The sequence below is a fragment of the Protopterus annectens genome, chromosome 2.part0 (assembly GCF_019279795.1).
Source record: "Protopterus annectens isolate FY-2018-M chromosome 2.part0, PAN1.0, whole genome shotgun sequence".
In the NCBI taxonomy this organism is placed as follows: Eukaryota; Metazoa; Chordata; order Ceratodontiformes; family Protopteridae; genus Protopterus; species Protopterus annectens.
The window spans coordinates 308,393,477-308,413,402 of NC_056728.1; the positions used below are offsets into that span (position 1 = coordinate 308,393,477).

The 19,926-nt window shown below is 39.9% G+C and overlaps 1 protein-coding gene across 1 annotated transcript in view; it reads right to left on the minus strand.

Moving 5' to 3' along the window:
* ALDH7A1 (aldehyde dehydrogenase 7 family member A1) overlaps window positions 1-19,926 on the minus strand; it is a 760,748-nt gene that overhangs the window by 515,211 nt on the left and 225,611 nt on the right. The window contains exon 5 of the mRNA XM_044060782.1: window positions 946-1,069. Coding sequence (XP_043916717.1) covers window positions 946-1,069 — 124 coding nt within the window. The remainder of the gene's footprint in view (window positions 1-945; window positions 1,070-19,926) is intronic.

Genomic DNA, 19,926 nt, shown 5'->3' on the forward strand with positions numbered 1-19,926 from the left:
GAATTCTTTCCCTGGGAAAGAATTCGCTTGGCTGCTTCGTTACTTTGCCGTTTTCGGCACTGTAGTGTGGTCTCGTAGTTGTTATATTTAAGTAGGGGTGGTGTTGGGGGCACAGCCCCCACATCGGAGGGTGCGGGGGGGGGGGCAAAGCCCACCCACTTAATGTAATGTTTAAAGTATTTTTTTTTTTTTTTGTTGGAACAGTGATTTTTATCCCTAGAAGAAAAAAATAGTTGTTCTGACAGTTCAAAATCGTAAGCTTTCGCTTACATAGGGTCAATTAATCACATAAAGCTCTTTTTTTTAAGAGTTCGGTGATCTAATATAGACCCTTTACTTCAGTATCTCACAAGAAATTACTGCTTATGCGGTGGTGGTGCTGCGGTAGCGTTGTCGGCTCATAGCAAGACGTTGTCCCATTTGATTCTCAGCTAGAGTGTCTTGTGTGTGGAGGCATACGTGAATGGGGCGTGCCTTCGTTGAAGGTTGTGCGTCAGGGCTGGTAACCCGGTACGTAAAAATCCACTACCAATCATTAGCAGACTGGAGTTCCGCTGTGGCGACCCCTAACTGGGAAAAGCCGAAACACACAAACAAACTTCAGTATCTCACAGGAAATTACTGCTTAGACAGTAAGAAGAAATAAATACAACACACGAAAAAGTAAAATCTGCATTCTGATTGCAAGCGTATAACTAATAATATAAAATATCCTCCCTCAAGTTTTTCACTTTTAATCCTTCTGATTCTTTCCACAGACTGTATTTAGTTATACTGTGTCTGTCTTAATAGAGAAAGAAATGGTTAATTTTCAAAATTTTATCACATTGTAAGACAGCCACAAAAATAAAACCTCTTAAATCCAAATTCATCTCTCATGTTAAATAGATTAGAAATATTACTACAAAAAAATGCTCAATTAACTTATATTCTGCAGTTACGTACTTTCTGATGGCAGGACAGGTCCTCCTATCATTCGAGACAAGCCAACAGCATAATCACAGATGTCCACATACTCCTGCACTTCCCCTATGCCCTCTACGTGTATCTTGCCCATCTCCAGAGAAATCTGCAATAAAGAAAATGGCTTAAAAATCACAGACCGCATATGTTAAAGAAATGTTTTAAGTGTAGAGACTTAACCATACAGTCTTTCCTTACAACCTACAACTGTGTTTTATGCATGTCAGAACAAAAAAAGTGTAGCTTTCGTTTTTTGCAATAATACTCGTAAAGGTACAAGCTAAGACGATGCCATGGTAGTTTCACTTCTGCTATCTTCTTGTACCGCTCTGTACTGTATGACATCCTGAAAGATTTATTAAATGTGGAGCCTTTCTCTCCCGGGCCTCCTCTAAAAGTGGGTCTGTCATGGCTGAGTCAGACTAAGTACTCCTTAACTCTGGTGTTAACCTGGGACACAGAGACATGCTCCGTTACAGTTTGTAGGCAGTTTTACTTCTCTGCAATTTTACATACATCTGTGTTTAAAGTCTGTAATTAGTTACAGTGTACAAAGCCGAAAGACAAACAACAACAAACATCTATATATGTCTATTTTTCTTTGTCGAAATTTCATTATTTCGAAAAAGAAAAGTAGAAGCCCACCTAAGCAAAAGTGCACTTAAACGAAAGTGCACTTTCGCGGATATCAGTTCAACGAACCGGTAAAGAAACAAAACAGGAAACACTGCAGCATCAAAGCACACTACAGTGAGGAAAAGGGAATTCACCCATTTCCCCACTGTACTGCGATCTTGGAGTTAGTATATTTAAGTAGTGGGGGTGTGGGGGCTGCAGAGGGGCTTGCCCCCCTGCAAAAGTGTTTTTTGTCTTTCCTTTTTGTTTTTTTACCGGCTCATTGAAGATGTATTCACGAACGTGCACTTTCGCATAAGTGGGCTTTTGCTTTTCTTTTTCGAAATAATGAAATTTCGACAAAGAAAAGTAGATCCATGGGGTGGTCTAATGGATAAGGTGTTTGCCTTACAAACACAAGGTACAGGGTTTGAGTCCCAAAAGGGATAATTATCTAGGCTTACAATGGCTTGCAAGGGCAGTTAGCCTAGTACTAATCTATGAACCTGAACCTATACATACAAACACACACATTATATATTTGCGTATGTATGTGTATATATATATATATATATATATATATATATATATATATATATATATCACATACACACATACATATGATTAGATTATAACTCCCCTTGCACTTTCTTATTAATATCATTCAACAAAGGATTGTTACATATACCACATTCACAGTGAAAAGTCTGTTTCACATCTGTGGTCATCAGGTCATAGAACTTGAGAGGTTTAACCCTCTCTGGTCCCACACTTGTTTAACATTCACCCACTGCGCTACAGCATGGAATCCACCTACATGCACACATAATGTGTACAGACGGTAAAGAAAAGTAAACTTCTGACACAACTACCACTGTTACAGAAGTATATATTCACACAGCACACTGACCTTTCACAATAACTCGTAAGTCCTCAACTACCTGGCTAAAGTGCAGCAAAAAATACTATTTTTACACATTTTTATTAGACATGACATTTAAAAACTGGCAAAAGTACATATACAGTAATACAAAATAAAACAAGTTATACTAAGATCTTTTTTAGTTTCCTGCAATATACATTTTAACAATTTTCATTCAATTCAACATTACTACATTGCTCAGTTCCTGCTTTCCCTTAAATTTCACTCCTCCTCCTCATGAACAGTATTCTGCTTGCATTGTTCCCACAAATTCCATCCCCATTTATTTTTATGTAATTTGCGCCTTCACTTTTCTAAAGATCCTGAACGGTGGTGGTGGTGCTGTGGTAGTGTTGTCGCCTCACAGTAAGATGTTGTCGTGTTCGATTCTCAGCTAGAGCGTCTTCTGTGTGGAGCCATGCGTGAATGGGCTTACCTTCGTTGAAGGTTGTGCATCAGGGCTGGCAACTCGGCACATAAAAATCTACTGCCAACCATTAGCAGACCGGAGTTCCGTTGTGGCGACCCCTAACCAGGAAAAGCCGAAAGAGACAACAACTTTTCTAAAGATCCTGCTTCCATTGCTTTTACCGCTTAAATTTTCAATAGTTCGCTTACAGTTGGTTGAGATTCTGATTTTCTTGTAACTGCTTATTTGAATTTCAATTTCTAAGCAATTCAGATCCTGCATCCCACATTAAAAAGAATAATTTAGTTAGAGTGATTCAATGCCCCAACATTTATGGCAGAGTACTCTGGAGGAAATTTTAAAATCTAAAAACTTGTTGCCCCCCTCCCCCCAAAATAAAAAGTGTCTGATCACCTCTCTCATTCCATTCACACCATCGGCATTTGCTACCTGCCTAAGGAAAAAATCTCTGAAGTTTGTTTGGGGTATAAAAATATCTATGCCAAAACTTCCACGCAAAAACCCTAACCTTCTGGATTGCGTTACACACTTGGGAGATGTCCTCCCATTGTTCCTTTGTATATTACATTTTCAGTCTTTTCCCAAATCTTTTCTAACCTCCTCCAATTGATTCTTATAGTTATCATGCAATATTTTACATCCCAGTTATCCGTTTTTAACATCAGCTTCTGTTTCAGACTTAACTAAAAACCTTACTACAGTTGGTCTTTCACTTAGGACTCCTACATCTCTTTCTCTTTGCCTATGCTCTGACATCAATTCCTGGAAGGGAAGGCAGCCTCTAGCCTGCAGTCCAAATATCTACTTGGCCTCATCCTACTCTATTGCCTTTCCTTCTCTACTTACTTAATCCCAATAACTTGGTTCATTCGCTAACTTTACTTTCTCCAGGAAATTCCACCCCCCTCTTGCCTATTTTCGATACCCTTACTTGCAATCATCTCTGCTGTCAACATTTCCTTTTTCCATTCCCATGTTGACTTTGCAATTAGAGTACATTTGGCCACTTTATGAATACAATATTCAGGATTTTAATTACGTACAACACAAATATGGGTAGCCCAAGTATCATGCTGAGATCTAAATACACACTGATACGATCAAACAAGTCATGTGATGACATAAGAATACACCTGCACGAGTACCCACTTTCTCATTAATATTACCCATGACGGGAAGGTCAGAGACTAGGCAGTAATTTCCCATGCAATCAGAAAGGATGCTCATTGAGGCTGGGGTAATCGATTCCTCTTTTAAAGAAGGAACCCGGCCTCAAAGAAGTGTGAACAGTTTGGAGGAAAACCTGGTTCAAGAAGCTGCAGTTACGATTTCACCAACTTGGCTGGGCCTGGATCAAGTCCATAACCGGTAGAATGTGAAGATAAAATCATTTTTACAATTCACTAAAGTCAATGTACCCAATTTCTGCCCTGAAAAACTTTGGCATCATGATCAAAGATCTAATGCCATTCTCAACCATTACACTTTTGGATAAGAAATTCCTTTTATTTGCAGCCTTTTCTACAAATAAATACTGCCTCCTCACAGTGATGAGACAAAAAATGTTTTCTCAGCAGTAAGGCAGGCCAGGCTACACAGCCCACAGACCACTCATAAAAGCAACAGGACAAACAACTTCAGCAGAACACTCACTGGATAGGTAAGCTGCATTCTTATTAGAAAGTTACGTATGACAGAACATATTGTGCACTAAGACGATCCTTAAGCAGGCATGTCCATAGACTATTGAGTTCCAGACTTCAACTCTCTGCATCACTTGAAGCTCATGTTCAAATCACAGCTCAACACAAGTGTAGACCTTGGATGTACAACAGTTGAGGCTAATGTTCCAGAAATAGCACTGTTACATGCCATAACAACCAAATTATGGTCACTAGCACTGTCCATGACAAGGTGTTGGTCAAGTATGAATAAAAAAAAAAATTAGTCAAAGTCTTAAATCCCTGCATTTAATAAGGTCTGTGGTGATGTCACTACTGAGAGTCCAAGGAGTATCCAAACATATACAAATTTATGGGTAGCAGTGGGAAATACCAGAGTGAAATCAAAGCTGCCAAAAAAAGTTAAGAAGCTCTATGGAGTTCATTTACTTAATAAGGTTTTTAACTGGGTAGATGAGCTCAATAAAAGGCCCATTTCAATTATGAATTGGGCCAGATTTTTTTATACTACGGGATGATTTAACATATAGTCTTATATTTGAGAAAATGACACAGTACTATGAAAGAAAAAAATATTTTGACAATGCATAGCAGATAGAGAATAAATAAAACATGCATAAAGCACATTATTTACATAGTGATAATACAAGAAGTCAGTCACTGATATCGGAGGTGCTCAAATGGTTAGGGTTTAGTCATAAAAGCATAAAACTATCAGTATGAGAAAAGGAAAACATACTTTAATTTTAATGGAACAATGTGTATTGTGAGAAGATAATTGTTTTAGTTCCTGTTAGAATTGAGGAAAGTTTTTTTATTTTCCGTAACTGAGGGAGCAGTGAAATCCACGTCAGATGCTGTTTTAGAAAAAGCTTATTTTCCATACTGAAAAGCAGACTGGGGTCTAACAAGCTGTGTGGTCTCTGTTTGGAGTGACTAATCAGAAGAGTAGATAGAAACAGAAAATCTAGGTGGGTGGGTATAGTAAGATATAACTATATAAAACTGCACACAGACGAAACAGACACACATGCATGACAATCAATTACAGCCACCTGTATTACTGATTGTACACCTCAAATGATTTACGGTGTTCAATTTAATTAATAATTACGTCACACAGGAATTTATCTTCTTAGCTCTCTGTTGTCAGAACAAAATACTGTACATCTCTCAATATGTCTCAACATCTTTGTTAAAAAATCAAACGGAAAGCTGTGCAGGACCAAAATCAGAGTAAATATCGGTTCACAGGTATATATGTATATACTAGGCTAACGACCACCAGGGCCTTTAAAATAACCACAGTCTTGCAACCAAACTGAATTGTGTCCTTGTGTACCTTATATGCCGGAGTAATTGACTTGTGTGGACATTTTCCCAAAGGGCACTATAATGCACTTCTTTGCATTGAGTTTTAAACCATGGCTTTGGCACAAGTTATTTGTCTGTTGGGCCATCTTGCAGGACATTAGTGTCGTGACAGGAATCTAGGACAGCTCAAGTTACAGCCATCTGCGAACTTGGTGAGCCAGAGGCCCATGACTAACATTGACCTCAGAGTAGTAGTAGTACCAAACAGAAGTGGGACCAACATGGATCTCTTAGGTACTCTACTGGTGACCAGCCTCTTGGTGAAGGTGGTCTCACCAATCCTGACTTCTTGGGTCCTATTATGCGAGCCAGTTGGCAATCCAGTGAGTTATGTAGGGATTTATTCCCAGTTCGGTTTGGTTTATCAACAATACCCGAGTGGGGGATCATACTGAATGCCTTAGCCAGGTCAAGATAAGCAGCATGCACAGTCATCTACCCTCATCCATTACCACGCTGATTCTCTCAAAGAGGTCCACTAGGTTAAAGATCTTCCCTTACCAAAGCAAACTGGGATGGGATCAGTGTCTGTAGGTTACCAATGTCCTTGCTGATAATTTCCATGATATTAAATTAACGGTTTGGTAAAAAATTATTATTTTTTTTTTTGCCAAACTATTAATTTAAAAGTTCGGCAATTACATATCTGTTACACAACTATCTACTTACCCTAATCCAGCATAATTACAGATGGAACCCAAGTGCCTTCTGCCCACCCATTAACATTAACGCTGTAAACACTGCTCTTGTTAGTTTAGTCTTCTGCATTTGGAACAAATCTTTAAAACACTATTTTTTAAAGGCTGCAAAACAAACTTTTCGTTTTACACAGAAAAGTGTAATCGTGCATAAAAATGCATGCAAACACTTTTTTTGTCTGTGAAAAGAGAAGTAGGATGGCTTGCCCCATGCAAAAAAGTTTAAAGGAAAACCGCAATCTGACATTTGCTCTTTTCTTACAGTTTTCCTCTTTTTTAGCTTGTCGACACTTGGCATTTCAAATGCTGACATTTCAACAGACAGCCAATACAATATCATATAGCACAGTATTAGCTGTGAAACACTATTAATGAAATTATGAGTGTGAGTTGCAAAGTTTATGTAGAGTCAAGGGATAGGGATAAGTATTTGTACTCCGTTACAAAAGGAATAAATAATATGCTTGCTATTGTCCAAGATCATAAGGACAGGAAGTTGACAGGCATTGTAAGGGGAGAAAAACATTTTTATTTTCTGTGTGTAGTTAATTTGGAGGTTATTTTGTTCAACCACTTTCAAAGATTAGAGAAGGACTGCTGAAGTTGAGATTGCAGGAATGTGGTGCATCTATTTGATGGGCTATCATCTGCATAAAGGGTAAGGTTAAAGTTCAGGTACGTCATCAGTACTGCCATTAGTGAATAAAGTAAATAGTGATGGGCCTAGAAGACAGCCTTGGAGGACACCTGTTTTTAGTGTTCCATTAGTGGACAACTGGTGGTTAGAGTAAACATGAAAGGTCCTGCTGCCAAGATAAATATGGAACCAGGCAATGACATTTTCTCCCAAACTAAATTTTTGAAACTTAGCCAGCAAAATGTTGTAGTCAACAGTTTCAAAGGCACCGGCCATGTCCACAAAAATGCCATCTGTAGACAGACTGTCTTGTTACTGCAGACAGTGTCAGATGATGACAGTACAGTGTTGGTTGTGCTAAAACCATTTCTGAAGCCAAGCTGTATATCAGACAGAAGACCATAGTTGTTAAAAAGTACTTAAGCATCTGCTTATAAAGAACTTTTTCAGAAATTTTTGAAAGAAGACAGAGGAAATAGGTCAATCGTCTTTATGGGTTCTGGGCTGGGGTACCTTAAGCAGAAGTATAATGACAGAATGTTCCAGGGCTGCTGAACAATTCCTGTAGTAAGTGGGAGGTTATAAATAAATATCAGTTATTTTATCTGCTGTCTTCCTAAGGAAGATAGAGTGGAGTGCAGTGAAGGGTTTCATGTTCTTTAATAATCTTTTAGCTTCCTTCTCAGTGGAAACTGGCTGCAGACTCTGCAAGAGTATACACTTGAGCTGGAGGTTACTTTGAGTAGTTTGTTGGTTAGAGCCCAGGTTAAGAAATGTGCTCATGATGGCTTCAATGGAAGAGATGATCAAGTTTATCTAACCCTCTGATGGATGATCTGAGTGAGAGAGAGATGGAGTTGGAAGACTATCTTGTTAAGTGTTTTATTTCTTTCTTTCTAAAAACGTTTGCATTATTGGCAGCAGATATTTGCATACTTTTTAAATAAATGGCTTTGGCAGAGTCTGTAACAGTTTTTGTTTGTTTTTCTTAAGATAGTTAATTTTCCTGTAAGAGGAAATTAGAGGGATTTTTATTTTTATTTAGGTAGATCAAGCTTTAGCCATTTCTCTCATGAAGGTTGTGGTTTCAAAGGTGAGCCAGGGACATTTCTGGCTTCACAACATTTTATGTGCACAAGGAAGACAGTTTTGCATAGCTGACAGGGTATCAATGAAGTATAATGAAGCACTTTCATAGGTAAACATTAGACAATCTGCAGACCACTATAAGCCTAGGCAATAACCCAAGGTCAGAATCAAACTCTGTACATTGTATCTGTAAGGTGAACACCTTAACTATTATGCCAACCCCCTTTAAGGGTTACTAATTTGGTAACTGGGAGACCAACTGATATAATTCATATTATGCTGTATGATGAGCATCACATATAGGCAGTTTACATGGCAGGAAAGGTTGACCGGTCACCATTTAGGGTACAGGTTTTATAGCTCTGAAGGCCCAATAAGACAACATTGGATAATGGTCACTTAGAAATTTAAACAGAATTTTAGTGTTAATGCACCAGTGGGCTAAGATGGTAAAACTTAGTTCAATAGTAAAATGCTTTCCTGTTTTTGAAGTCGGGCATACTTTATAAGTTGTTCCAGGTTCAGCCATTGCAGCATGTTATTCAGCTGTATGGTTTCATGTCCATTAGCATCCATACAGTTCCCTAAAAATAACTATTCCTACTAGGACCATGTGGGAATATTTGCAAGATTCAGTCTTGTCATAACAGCAATTGAATAAGTTAGGGGAATATGAACAGAGGCAATGTTAATTTGAGCATGGCTCCCAGTGTGCATAACTGACCCCCAGTTGGGGGCTTCATCATCAACCTGGTTACCTTTTGAAGAGTCAATGATCTGCAGAGAGACATGTTGCTTGAGTAGTAGCATGACTCCACCACCAGTTCCTGATCCAGTCATACAAAATGCTGTAACTATCCTGGATGCAAACAGGACAGAGGAATCTTTAAACCAGGCCTCAGTAAGTGCTATTCTATTAGGGTTTTCAACTGTGAGTCATGCTCCCAAAAATGCCCATGTGTTATGTATGTATTAATGCATACAATTTGTAAAAAGCTAGAGAGAGTTTTTCAGTGATCATTTACTACACAGAGCTCTAAGGCTACAATTTGTCCAGGCTGAAAAGGGGGTTGGTACTCAAATTTGCTTTCTTCTGTTGTTTCAGGTAATCACAGAGTTGTGTGAAGGCTTACATATAATAAATAAAAATTTACTTAAAAGCAGAGCTCCTGGCTGTTGGAACAGTGCCCATACAGCCTTTTTTAGGGTTCCTATTAGAACATTGATCACTTGAAATGTCGAATGTCATATGGTCGACACCATATTATCAACATTTCAAGAGTTCAAAGGTGAAACGTAATGGCGCCGTATGGTGCAGAATGGGAGAATTTCCCTTTTCAGCACTGAAGTGCGGTCTTGGAGTTGGTATATTTAAGTGGGGGGTGTGGGGGGCTTGCCTCCCTGCTCGCACCCTTAAGGTAAGTTTTTCTTTTTTTCTTTTATTTTATATTCTATCTTTCAAACTTCAACCATATGTTGTCGAGCATATGGGATTCGAAGTTTTGAAAGTTCGAATATATAATATAGACCCTTTTTTATGTATCTACACATCACACTTACCATACGCACAAAAGGTACAACTTAGCAAACACAAAGAAAGTAATATCTTTAACATGATGTAAGGACTAGCTCTGTTGGATTCTGCACTGACAAAGAAAAGTAGGTTGATAAATGGACTCCTTTAATGGCGAGTATGTTAATAATTTTGGAATGAAATATAAATTAATCAAATGTTTAATCCCACTAAATAATCAAACAATGGGATACATAATGAAAGGGGTCTGAAGCTCAGAGATGCCAAGCAGTGCTGATACCCGCCAAGAACTGAGTCTTTCAAGATACAAACTTCAGAGCTGCCAAATAAGCCGGTTTGAGTGACAGACTGGCAAACTTGTCAGTCATGAAATTCAAGTCCCAAAAAAGACAGGGAATGGTAATTAACATAAAAAGTGCTGTTTAACTAGCCACCATTGGGCAACAGTTCTGTCCTCCATGAAGAAATGTGCAGAGATGCCTGAAACATGCCAGTGATTCATGGCAAATATGTACTCCGCTTAAGAGGTGATCAGTGTGGGAATGATTGACAATAGTTAACTGTTAGGAAGAATTCCAAGCAGTGAAAATAAAACATTGGAGTCAATGAATATCCAAATGTGAAGGCTCAGAAAAATGAATACTGTGATATAGAGATGCCAAAGAAGGCCCAACTCCTAGAAACATGATCCAAAAAAAAAAAAAAAAACCTGCCAAGTCAAAGTATGAACTGATGATCCAGTAATCACGCAGCAAATGTTAGCAACGGAGATGGCCTTCAAGCAAGCAACAGAAGCAGCCAAAACTCAGAAGGAAGGTCTCAAACAGCAGCATTTTCCACTGAGCAATTAGTTGCCTGATGGACAAATCAAAAACAGTTAGCAATCCATTCATAAAGGTTTTTTTTTTTTTTTAAGCAAATGCAAGCCTGTCTCCCTGAGTCAACCCTGAAGCAGCAGTCAAGTATCCCCTTAAGGTAAAAGTGACGTGAAGGTGCACATCACAGATGAGGGTGCTATCCCCTTAAGGTAAAAGTGACGTGAAGGTGCACATCACAGATGAGGGTGCTATCCCCTTAAGGTAAAAGTGACGTGAAGGTGCACATCACAGATGAGGGTGCTATCCCTTAAGGTAAAAGTGACGTGAAGGTGCACATCACAGATGAGGGTGCTATCTCCTTAAGGTAAAAGTGACGTGAAGGTGCACATCACAGATGAGGGTGCTATCCCCTTAAGGTAAAAGTGACGTGAAGGTGCACATCACAGATGAGGGTGCTATCCCCTTAAGGTAAAAGTGACGTGAAGGTGCACATCACAGATGAGGGTGCTATCCCCTTAAGGTAAAAGTGACGTGAAGGTGCACATCACAGATGAGGGTGCTATCTCTTTAAGGTAAAAGTGACGTGAAGGTGCACATCACAGATGAGGGAGCTAAGGCCATAAGGTAAAAGTGACGTGAAGGTGCACATCACAGATGAGGGTGCTACTCCCTTAAGGTAAAAGTGACGTGAAGGTGCACATCACAGATGAGGGTGCTATCCCCTTAAGGTAAAAGTGACGTGAAGGTGCACATCACAGATGAGGGTGCTATCTCCTTAAGGTAAAAGTGACGTGAAGGTGCACATCACAGATGAGGGTGCTATCCCCTTAAGGTAAAAGTGACGTGAAGGTGCACATCACAGATGAGGGTGCTATCCCCTTAAGGTAAAAGTGACGTGAAGGTGCACATCACAGATGAGGGTGCTATCCCCTTAAGGTAAAAGTGACGTGAAGGTGCACATCACAGATGAGGGTGCTATCTCTTTAAGGTAAAAGTGACGTGAAGGTGCACATCACAGATGAGGGTGCTATCCCCTTAAGGTAAAAGTGACGTGAAGGTGCACATCACAGATGAGGGTGCTATCCCCTTAAGGTAAAAGTGACGTGAAGGTGCACATCACAGATGAGGGTGCTATCCCCTTAAGGTAAAAGTGACGTGAAGGTGCACATCACAGATGAGGGTGCTATCTCCTTAAGGTAAAAGTGACGTGAAGGTGCACATCACAGATGAGGGTGCTATCTCCTTAAGGTAAAAGTGACGTGAAGGTGCACATCACAGATGAGGGTGCTATCCCCTTAAGGTAAAAGTGACGTGAAGGTGCACATCATAGATGAGGGTGCTATCTCTTTAAGGTAAAAGTGACGTGAAGGTGCACATCACAGATGAGGGTGCTATCCCCTTAAGGTAAAAGTGACGTGAAGGTGCACATCACAGATGAGGGTGCTATCCCTTAAGGTAAAAGTGACGTGAAGGTGCACATCACAGATGAGGGTGCTATCCCCTTAAGGTAAAAGTGACGTGAAGGTGCACATCACAGATGAGGGTGCTATCCCCTTAAGGTAAAAGTGACGTGAAGGTGCACATCACAGATGAGGGTGCTATCCCCTTAAGGTAAAAGTGACGTGAAGGTGCACATCACAGATGAGGGTGCTATCCCCTTAAGGTAAAAGTGACGTGAAGGTGCACATCACAGATGAGGGTGCTATCTCCTTCTCTTTACTCTAGTTTATGACCTGGAAAATAGAAGCTAAACTGACTGGTTTAAAACAGCCCTGATGCCACATCTGAATGGAAATGTGTGTTAGTCCTAAATAATACCCAATTCTTGTGAAAGAATGGACAAGGTTCCCAATAGTAATGACCAATAAAGGCAAAATCTACAGAGCAGAGTTGAAGGTTACCACGGAATGCATTGGCCAAGACAAAAATTTCAGAACCACTTAATCAGCAAGTTTGATCTAGGGATGTGAGAGCCTGTCAATCATGAAGTGATGTTCTCAAGGTGAAGAAGGGCTCTTTGAAGATGCTCACAGATGCAGTTTCCCACTGTGTCACTGCTTAACAAGCTAGTGATTAGTCACACTCTAACCACTAGCTATCTTAGGTTCATAGGTAGGCTATCTGCCAGAGGGCATTTATAAGCCTAGCCAGAGTGCATCAGCTTTCGCCGCCCCATTGATTAATTAACAGGGCCTCTGTGAAGAAGAGCCAATGAAGTGATCCCAGGGGTGTATTTTCTGTTACCCATTAACTCGTCAAGGTTTCTCTTGAAGAGTGTTAGTGAGGGGCTCTGCCTAATGTAGTTAGGAATTTTGTTCCAAAGCATGGGGAGTCTCTATGACAGGAATCTATCCCTCCAGCATATTCTATTTATTGTTGTGGCGAGGTTTAGCTCACTAGAGCGAGTGGCTCGCAGTGACTTGGATTTCTTTAGGTGGAGCATGTCCATCAATTCTGAGTTGGACATGGCTTTGTAAGTCAGGCAGAGATTACCTCTGAGTAAGCGATATGTCACTGAGTACAGCTGGGGTTTTTCTAGTGGGGAACAGGATCTTAGGAAAGGCAGAAATGACAGCGACATGTACACTGAAAATCAAAATAACTAAGACCAAATTCTGAAGCAAGTCAAGCTCACTGACTGAGGTGGCAATAAATAATTCACCTCCCAAAGATCCTCTTCCACTCTGCAGGCTAAGTAAAAGTGAAAAGCGTCCTCAAAGTCAAAATTTCCCCAACGACTCCAGCTGGGAACATCTGTCAAGAGTAAGTAATCTCTGGAGAAGCTAGAATCTGAGGCATAGCCACCTAATGTCCCAGTGCAGGGGGACTTCTTCCTGCACTGCCAGGAATTTGAAAGCATGGAACTCTATGCTTTTTGTCCACTACTGGCAGACAAGGAAAAGTCTTCAGCATTCTTCTTCAAATTCTGGGATAAGCCAAAGAATCAGTTGGAAAGGAGGGTAGGGAAGATTTACCAGAATCTTCCAAAATGTGATCTTCCAAACTGAGAGACTGCAGCCATCAATTCCCACTGCCCTGCCTGATCCACAGGCAATTTAGATGTGTTCAATGTGACGCGCTAGAAGTGTTCACGAATGTCCACAATGGGACAGAAATTTCCCACTGCCTTCAAAATTAAGACCATGACCTGTCAGGATTGCCGAATCCTCAGAACCAGAACAGGACTGGTGGTATAAGCTCAGGTAAACCTCCAGTACATTCTCTTCTCCCAATATGTAAAAGGTGAACTGCTATAAGGGTGAAGTTGCTGTCTCTTGCCCACTGCCAGACATGCATCTTTTCTACACAAGATGTACAAGGACACGCAGCCCTATTTTTTGTACCTCAGGCCATTACTGAACCAGACAGGAGACTCTGGAATCCAAGAGCAAGAAATGGTGCAGCCTCCTCATTCTGGGGTATCTCATGAAGGATCTTTGGTAAGTTCCCCATCCTACTAGCAAAGCAGTCACTAGTAAAACCTGCAAAGGTTCTGCTGCAGGAAAGGAATGCCCACACTTAGAATGTTTAGGAACGCTCATCACCACAGGCATGAATTTGACACACTGAGAAAATCTGAGAAAAATGCTGAGCCTGCAACCACTGACACCTCACTATCTACTGCAACACTCAACTCATGCATGCAAAAGTGACAGTGAATATCATGGCTACCATCAAGTACAGTAGATGCAAGGACACTACAGACATGACCTCCTAAGTCATCTCGGCAGGAAGGAAAGACTTGCACTGTAAAATGTTTCACTACTCCAATTATGTCAAACCTCTGAGCAGAAGCCTTAAAGGACGTTTTCCAGTTTATGCATACCTCTCTAAACTGCAACAATGGGGGCATCAAAGCCAAAAAAACTACCAGGAAGTTCCTCAACAGAGCCATCAGCAGCAAGTCATTCGAGAAAGGGAATAATGGAGGTCTTCTCCTGCAAGGCCTCCACTACAATGGCTAGATGCTGGTAAACACTCTGGGTGTACAGCACAGACCAAATGGCAGCAGTCTATGTATTGAGAGCCTCCCACTCAGACAGAACCAAAAAAAAAAAAAACCTTTATGCAGACAATAGACATGTGCCAGAAGGCAACCATCATGTTCAGTGACACCACCCAGGCACCCTTCTGCAGAAGGAGTTTGACTTCTAGAAAGTAACTACCTGGTATATGACATATTGAATGTGTTCAATGATGTCACTGAAGTTTAGGGTGGGGCAGAAGTCTACCATTGCTTTCAAAATTAAGAAGTGTAAATACTCCTCATAGGGGTCATGGATGCTTTCTCACCTTCTGAATGAGGCCTGGAGATTTACTAGGGGGTCTTCTCCTTTGAGCTTCAGAAGCCTGACATGCTCCTGTGATACAGCTCTTCCTAAGGAAATACCCAAGAGTTTTAAGATGTGGTCACACACAACCAAAATGAGAACCAAGTGGTCTTCTCTAAAGGATCTGCAAAGGAAGGCCAAGCCAAGAAAAATGCCCCCAAGCAAGGACACTTTCAGAGAGTAGTCATAAGTGCAAATGCTGCTCGGGAGGAGGTCATCACAGGGCCACATGCATTTAGTTTACAGCTTTGAGATCCATCACACACTAAAAAGCATCAACATACACCAAATGCCCCTGTTAACTGAATGCTACAGCAGGCATTCACTCTGGACTTCCACATGCTGGGGAGTTTTAAAAGTTATTTCTTCTCCCATAGTGAAAGGAACAAAACTCTGCTTTTACTATTAATAGGTGATCACAAGCACAAAGATGTACAGTGCTTCAAGGTAAGTTTTTTTTTTTACATTAAACAAAAACCTTTGAACTCCATATTTAAGCCATAGCACTATATTCCTAAAAATCAACAAATCAACAAAATCTGTACAACCATATTACTCTGGAAAAAGTAAACTGGATGCCAGGCACTACCAGAGAATTACTCCACCTCTCAACCCTAACCGGTAAACTGTTATGTGACCATTATTTCACTACACTAGAAAACATACATCCAATGAAAAAGAAAATATGCAATCCACAAACAAAACCCAGAAAACACAGAACACAACTGGATCTAAACACAGTGGAAAATGAGATACCTCTGCAAATTAAAACCATGTACCTACACACACTTGAAATGAGACAATGTAGCAACTTCCAATTACAACTGATGCGGCATCTCATGAAAACTTACCTGTACCAATGTTCCGTTTCATGAAATGTGTCCAAAGGCCAAAGTATCAAATGTATTATCAGGTGAACTGTCCTGTAAATAGTGTGTGCCTGTGCGTGTGTGTGTGTGTATATATATATATATATATATATATATATATATATATATATATATATATATATATATATATACATACACACACACATACACACACACATATATCCAATTGTTAATACTCTGTATAATTGAATCAGATTGTTAACACACTGTATAATTGAATCAGATTGTTAACACACTGTATAATTGAATCAGGTTGTTAACACTCTGTATAAATCAGACTGTTAACACTCTGTATAAATCAGACTGTTAACACTCTGTATAAATCAGACTGTTAACACTCTGTATAAATCAGACTGTAAACACACTAAAACCAAATATAAAAAATGAAGAGATATTACCACCCAATTACTCTATCATGAGAACAGACAGAACCAAAAAAAAGGGTGGTGGTGTGGCTCTAATCTACTCCTCCTCCCTATCTATAACACCTTACAATAAAACCATACCAAGGTTCTCTAATACAGAAGTAATACTAGCTCACCTTCAGCTAAATAAACATAAATCTATATATATAGCCTCCCTCTATATTCCCCCTGGAGACAATGTCCCAATACTCGAAGAATTCCTCTCCTGGCTATCAACTAACATCTGTAACGAAACTATAATCATGGGAGACACCAATATCAATTGGTCTTCCATTCAGTCCCCTACTCACCCCTCAACATCAACCTATACAATTATTCCCAACTCATCAACTCCATAACTAGACCAACAAAAGACTTCACTAGTGGAACCATTTTAGACTGGATTTTAGTTTCCCACCCCACAACTACCCGACAGTGGAATCCTCCCTGATTCCCTCAGTGACCACCTTCCCATCTTTACAAGACGCTCTCCCTCTCCCTTACTAGCTTCTCACACTTACTTAACCACCCGATGTCATAAAAGTTTAACCCTGAGTCTTTCTCTGCCACACTTAAATCACTTAACTGGTATCCCTAAAACCCTACCACTAGCAAATGCAATAGCTCACTTTAATACAACGTTCCTACATCTCCTAGATATTCATGCTCCATTAATTACGAAAAGAATAAAAAAGAACCACACCCTGGATAACTAAAAGTACTCTTGCCACCATGCGACTTAGAGATAAAGCCTGGACACAATTCCAGAAAAACAAATCTACATCTAACCTTAATGCATACAAAACTCTTCGCAACTCAGTGAAAAGCTTATCTCAGCAGACCGTCGCACGTGCTTTGTCCAACTTCAAGACAACCATAGTACCAACCCACAAAAATTCTGGAGAGGTATAGCTACCCTCTTAAAACCTGGTACCACAGAAAACCCTAACCCCTCCCCAAGTGTACAAGACTCTGATCTTGCTACTCAATTCAATACTTTTTCATTGACTCTATTTCCAAACTGACCTCTTCTTTTCAAATAACAATCTGCCTCCTAACTTGACCTTTCCTCTCTCAGCCCCCTAATCCTTTCTCCCATTCTTCTCACACACAACCCCCTCCATTTTCCATTAAACCTATACCCACATCTACTATAAGAAAACTCCTACAGAAACTAAAACCATGCACCAATGCCCCTGACAACATTCCCCCATTCTTCCTCAGCATAGCTGCTGATGCCATTGCCCTCCCTATCAGCATCCTAATCAACCGCTCTATCCAGGAAGGTCTTGTTCCTGAAATCTGGAAAAAAGCCTACATCATCCCCCTGCACAAAGGTGGAAATAATACTAACATTTCCAATTTCCGTCCCATCGCTATTCTCTCTCCCATTTCAAAGATCCTAGAGAAATGTATCCACCTTCAACTCCTCCCTTATCTCTTAGACAATAACCTATTAACCCCCACCCAGCATGGCTTCAGACCGCATCATAGCACTATGACTGCCCTCCTCTCCTTCCTTGAAACTGTGAATAAAGCTAGAGATTCTGGCCTCACTGTATCTACCATCCTTCTCGATCTCTCTAAGGCCTTGACACTATCTCTCATAACCTACTCCTTACTAAACTAACTAACCTAAACCTCTCCCCTCTTCCCTCAAATGGTTCACCAGCTATCTCTCAAGCAGGCAACAAGCTGTCATATGGAAAAAGGCCACCTCCTCTTTTCTTGCTACCCCACTGGTGTCCCACAAGGTTCAATATTGGGCCCCTACTTTTCAACATTTTCATTAACGACTTTTACCACTCTATCCCTCATGCTAACATTATTCAATATGCAGATGATTCCACAATCATCTGTGCTGCCCCATCTATACCAATCCTCTTAAAACAAACTCAGGATGCTTTCTCTACCACAGAACTATGGATGAAAGACAATCATCTAGCACTCAATGCTGCTAAAACTAAACTTATGATCTTTACCTCTTCTACAACCAAGACTTTCGACCGAAACTTATTCTCCATTACCAGCCAAAATACAACATCTCTTGAGCTGGTAACTGAAACCAAACTACTAGGAGTTCAAATAGATGACAGGCTCAAATTCAACTCCCATCTACTACTAAACAATATGAACCCACCAAAAACTTGGCATGCTCTATCGACACAATCGGTTCCTCACCTCGACTACTAAACTTACTCTTTCTACTTCCTTTCTCTTACCCTCCCTTCTCTATGGGGCCCTCTTCTAACAAACCTACAGTCATCACTCAAAACCAAATTGTCCTCTTGTTACAATAAAATAGCCAGATTCGCTACTAGCAACAAATCCTCAACCCATCACTGTGAATCTCTTCACAAACTAAACTGGCTTGAACTTCCTAACTACCTCTCCTACACCCAGCTCACCTATGCTCATAAACTCATTTTCCAACCTTCCCTCTGTCCCTCTCTCTCCACTACCTTTAAAATGCATCACACACAAAGGCTTCTCAGATCTAACAATCAAAACCTCATAGAAGTGCACAGACCACTCCACCCCCCAGGACAATACCTCCTATCTCACTCTCTGGCACGCCTATGGAACTCCCCCAATTGCACCACTTCTAGCCTCCCATCCTTTAAAAAAATCACTCCACTCTTATCTAACTTCCACATGGGAATGCTCCTGCTCCCATCCCTCATGACTTACACTTACTTCTACACTGTTCCCTTCCTTACTCTCTAATCCCAGGTTACAAATTCTTGTTTCAAAAAAAAAAAAAAAAATTTAACTTTGATTGAAACAATTTTTTTTACCTATGTAGTCTTTATACATTTTATGTGTGTATATCAATTTAGTCTTGCTTCTTATGTAACCTATGTAATCTATGTTTGTTTAATTAACCTGTGTGTAAATTTGTATGTGGAGCTTTTCTCCGCAGGACTCCATTGAAAACGGGTTCTTCTGGCCCAATGGACTATCCTGGTTAAACAACTGCAAATAAATAAATAAAATAAATATAAATCAGACTGTTAACACTCTGTACAATTGAATCAGACTGTTAACACTCTGTATAATTGAATTGCCTGAGCAGCGTTTTTTTCTCTCCAGGTCTCGGCTTGTAAGATCCTATAGCTGATTATTATTACTATGTTACTAAAATTTAATAAATTGTTTTCTTTTCTCCCCTGGTCTCTGCTGATAATGAGCCAAAAGCTCAGCCAGACTAACCCGGTTAACAAATGTAAAATAAATAAATAATTATATATATATATATATATATATATATATATATATATATATATATATATATATATATATACATACACCCACACACACACACACACACAATTATCATCATATTATTATACAAAGGCTGGCCATTAACACTCAAAAACGCGCACACTGATTGGTCAGCCCAACCAGCATGCCCGTTGTAAAATCGAGCATATACCAAAAGAAAAAAGTCTGGTCACTTGGATTTTCTTCTATTAATATATGCTACAGAGCTTTCCAGTTTTCTTAATTAAAAAAAAGTAAAATAAAATAAACTTTGA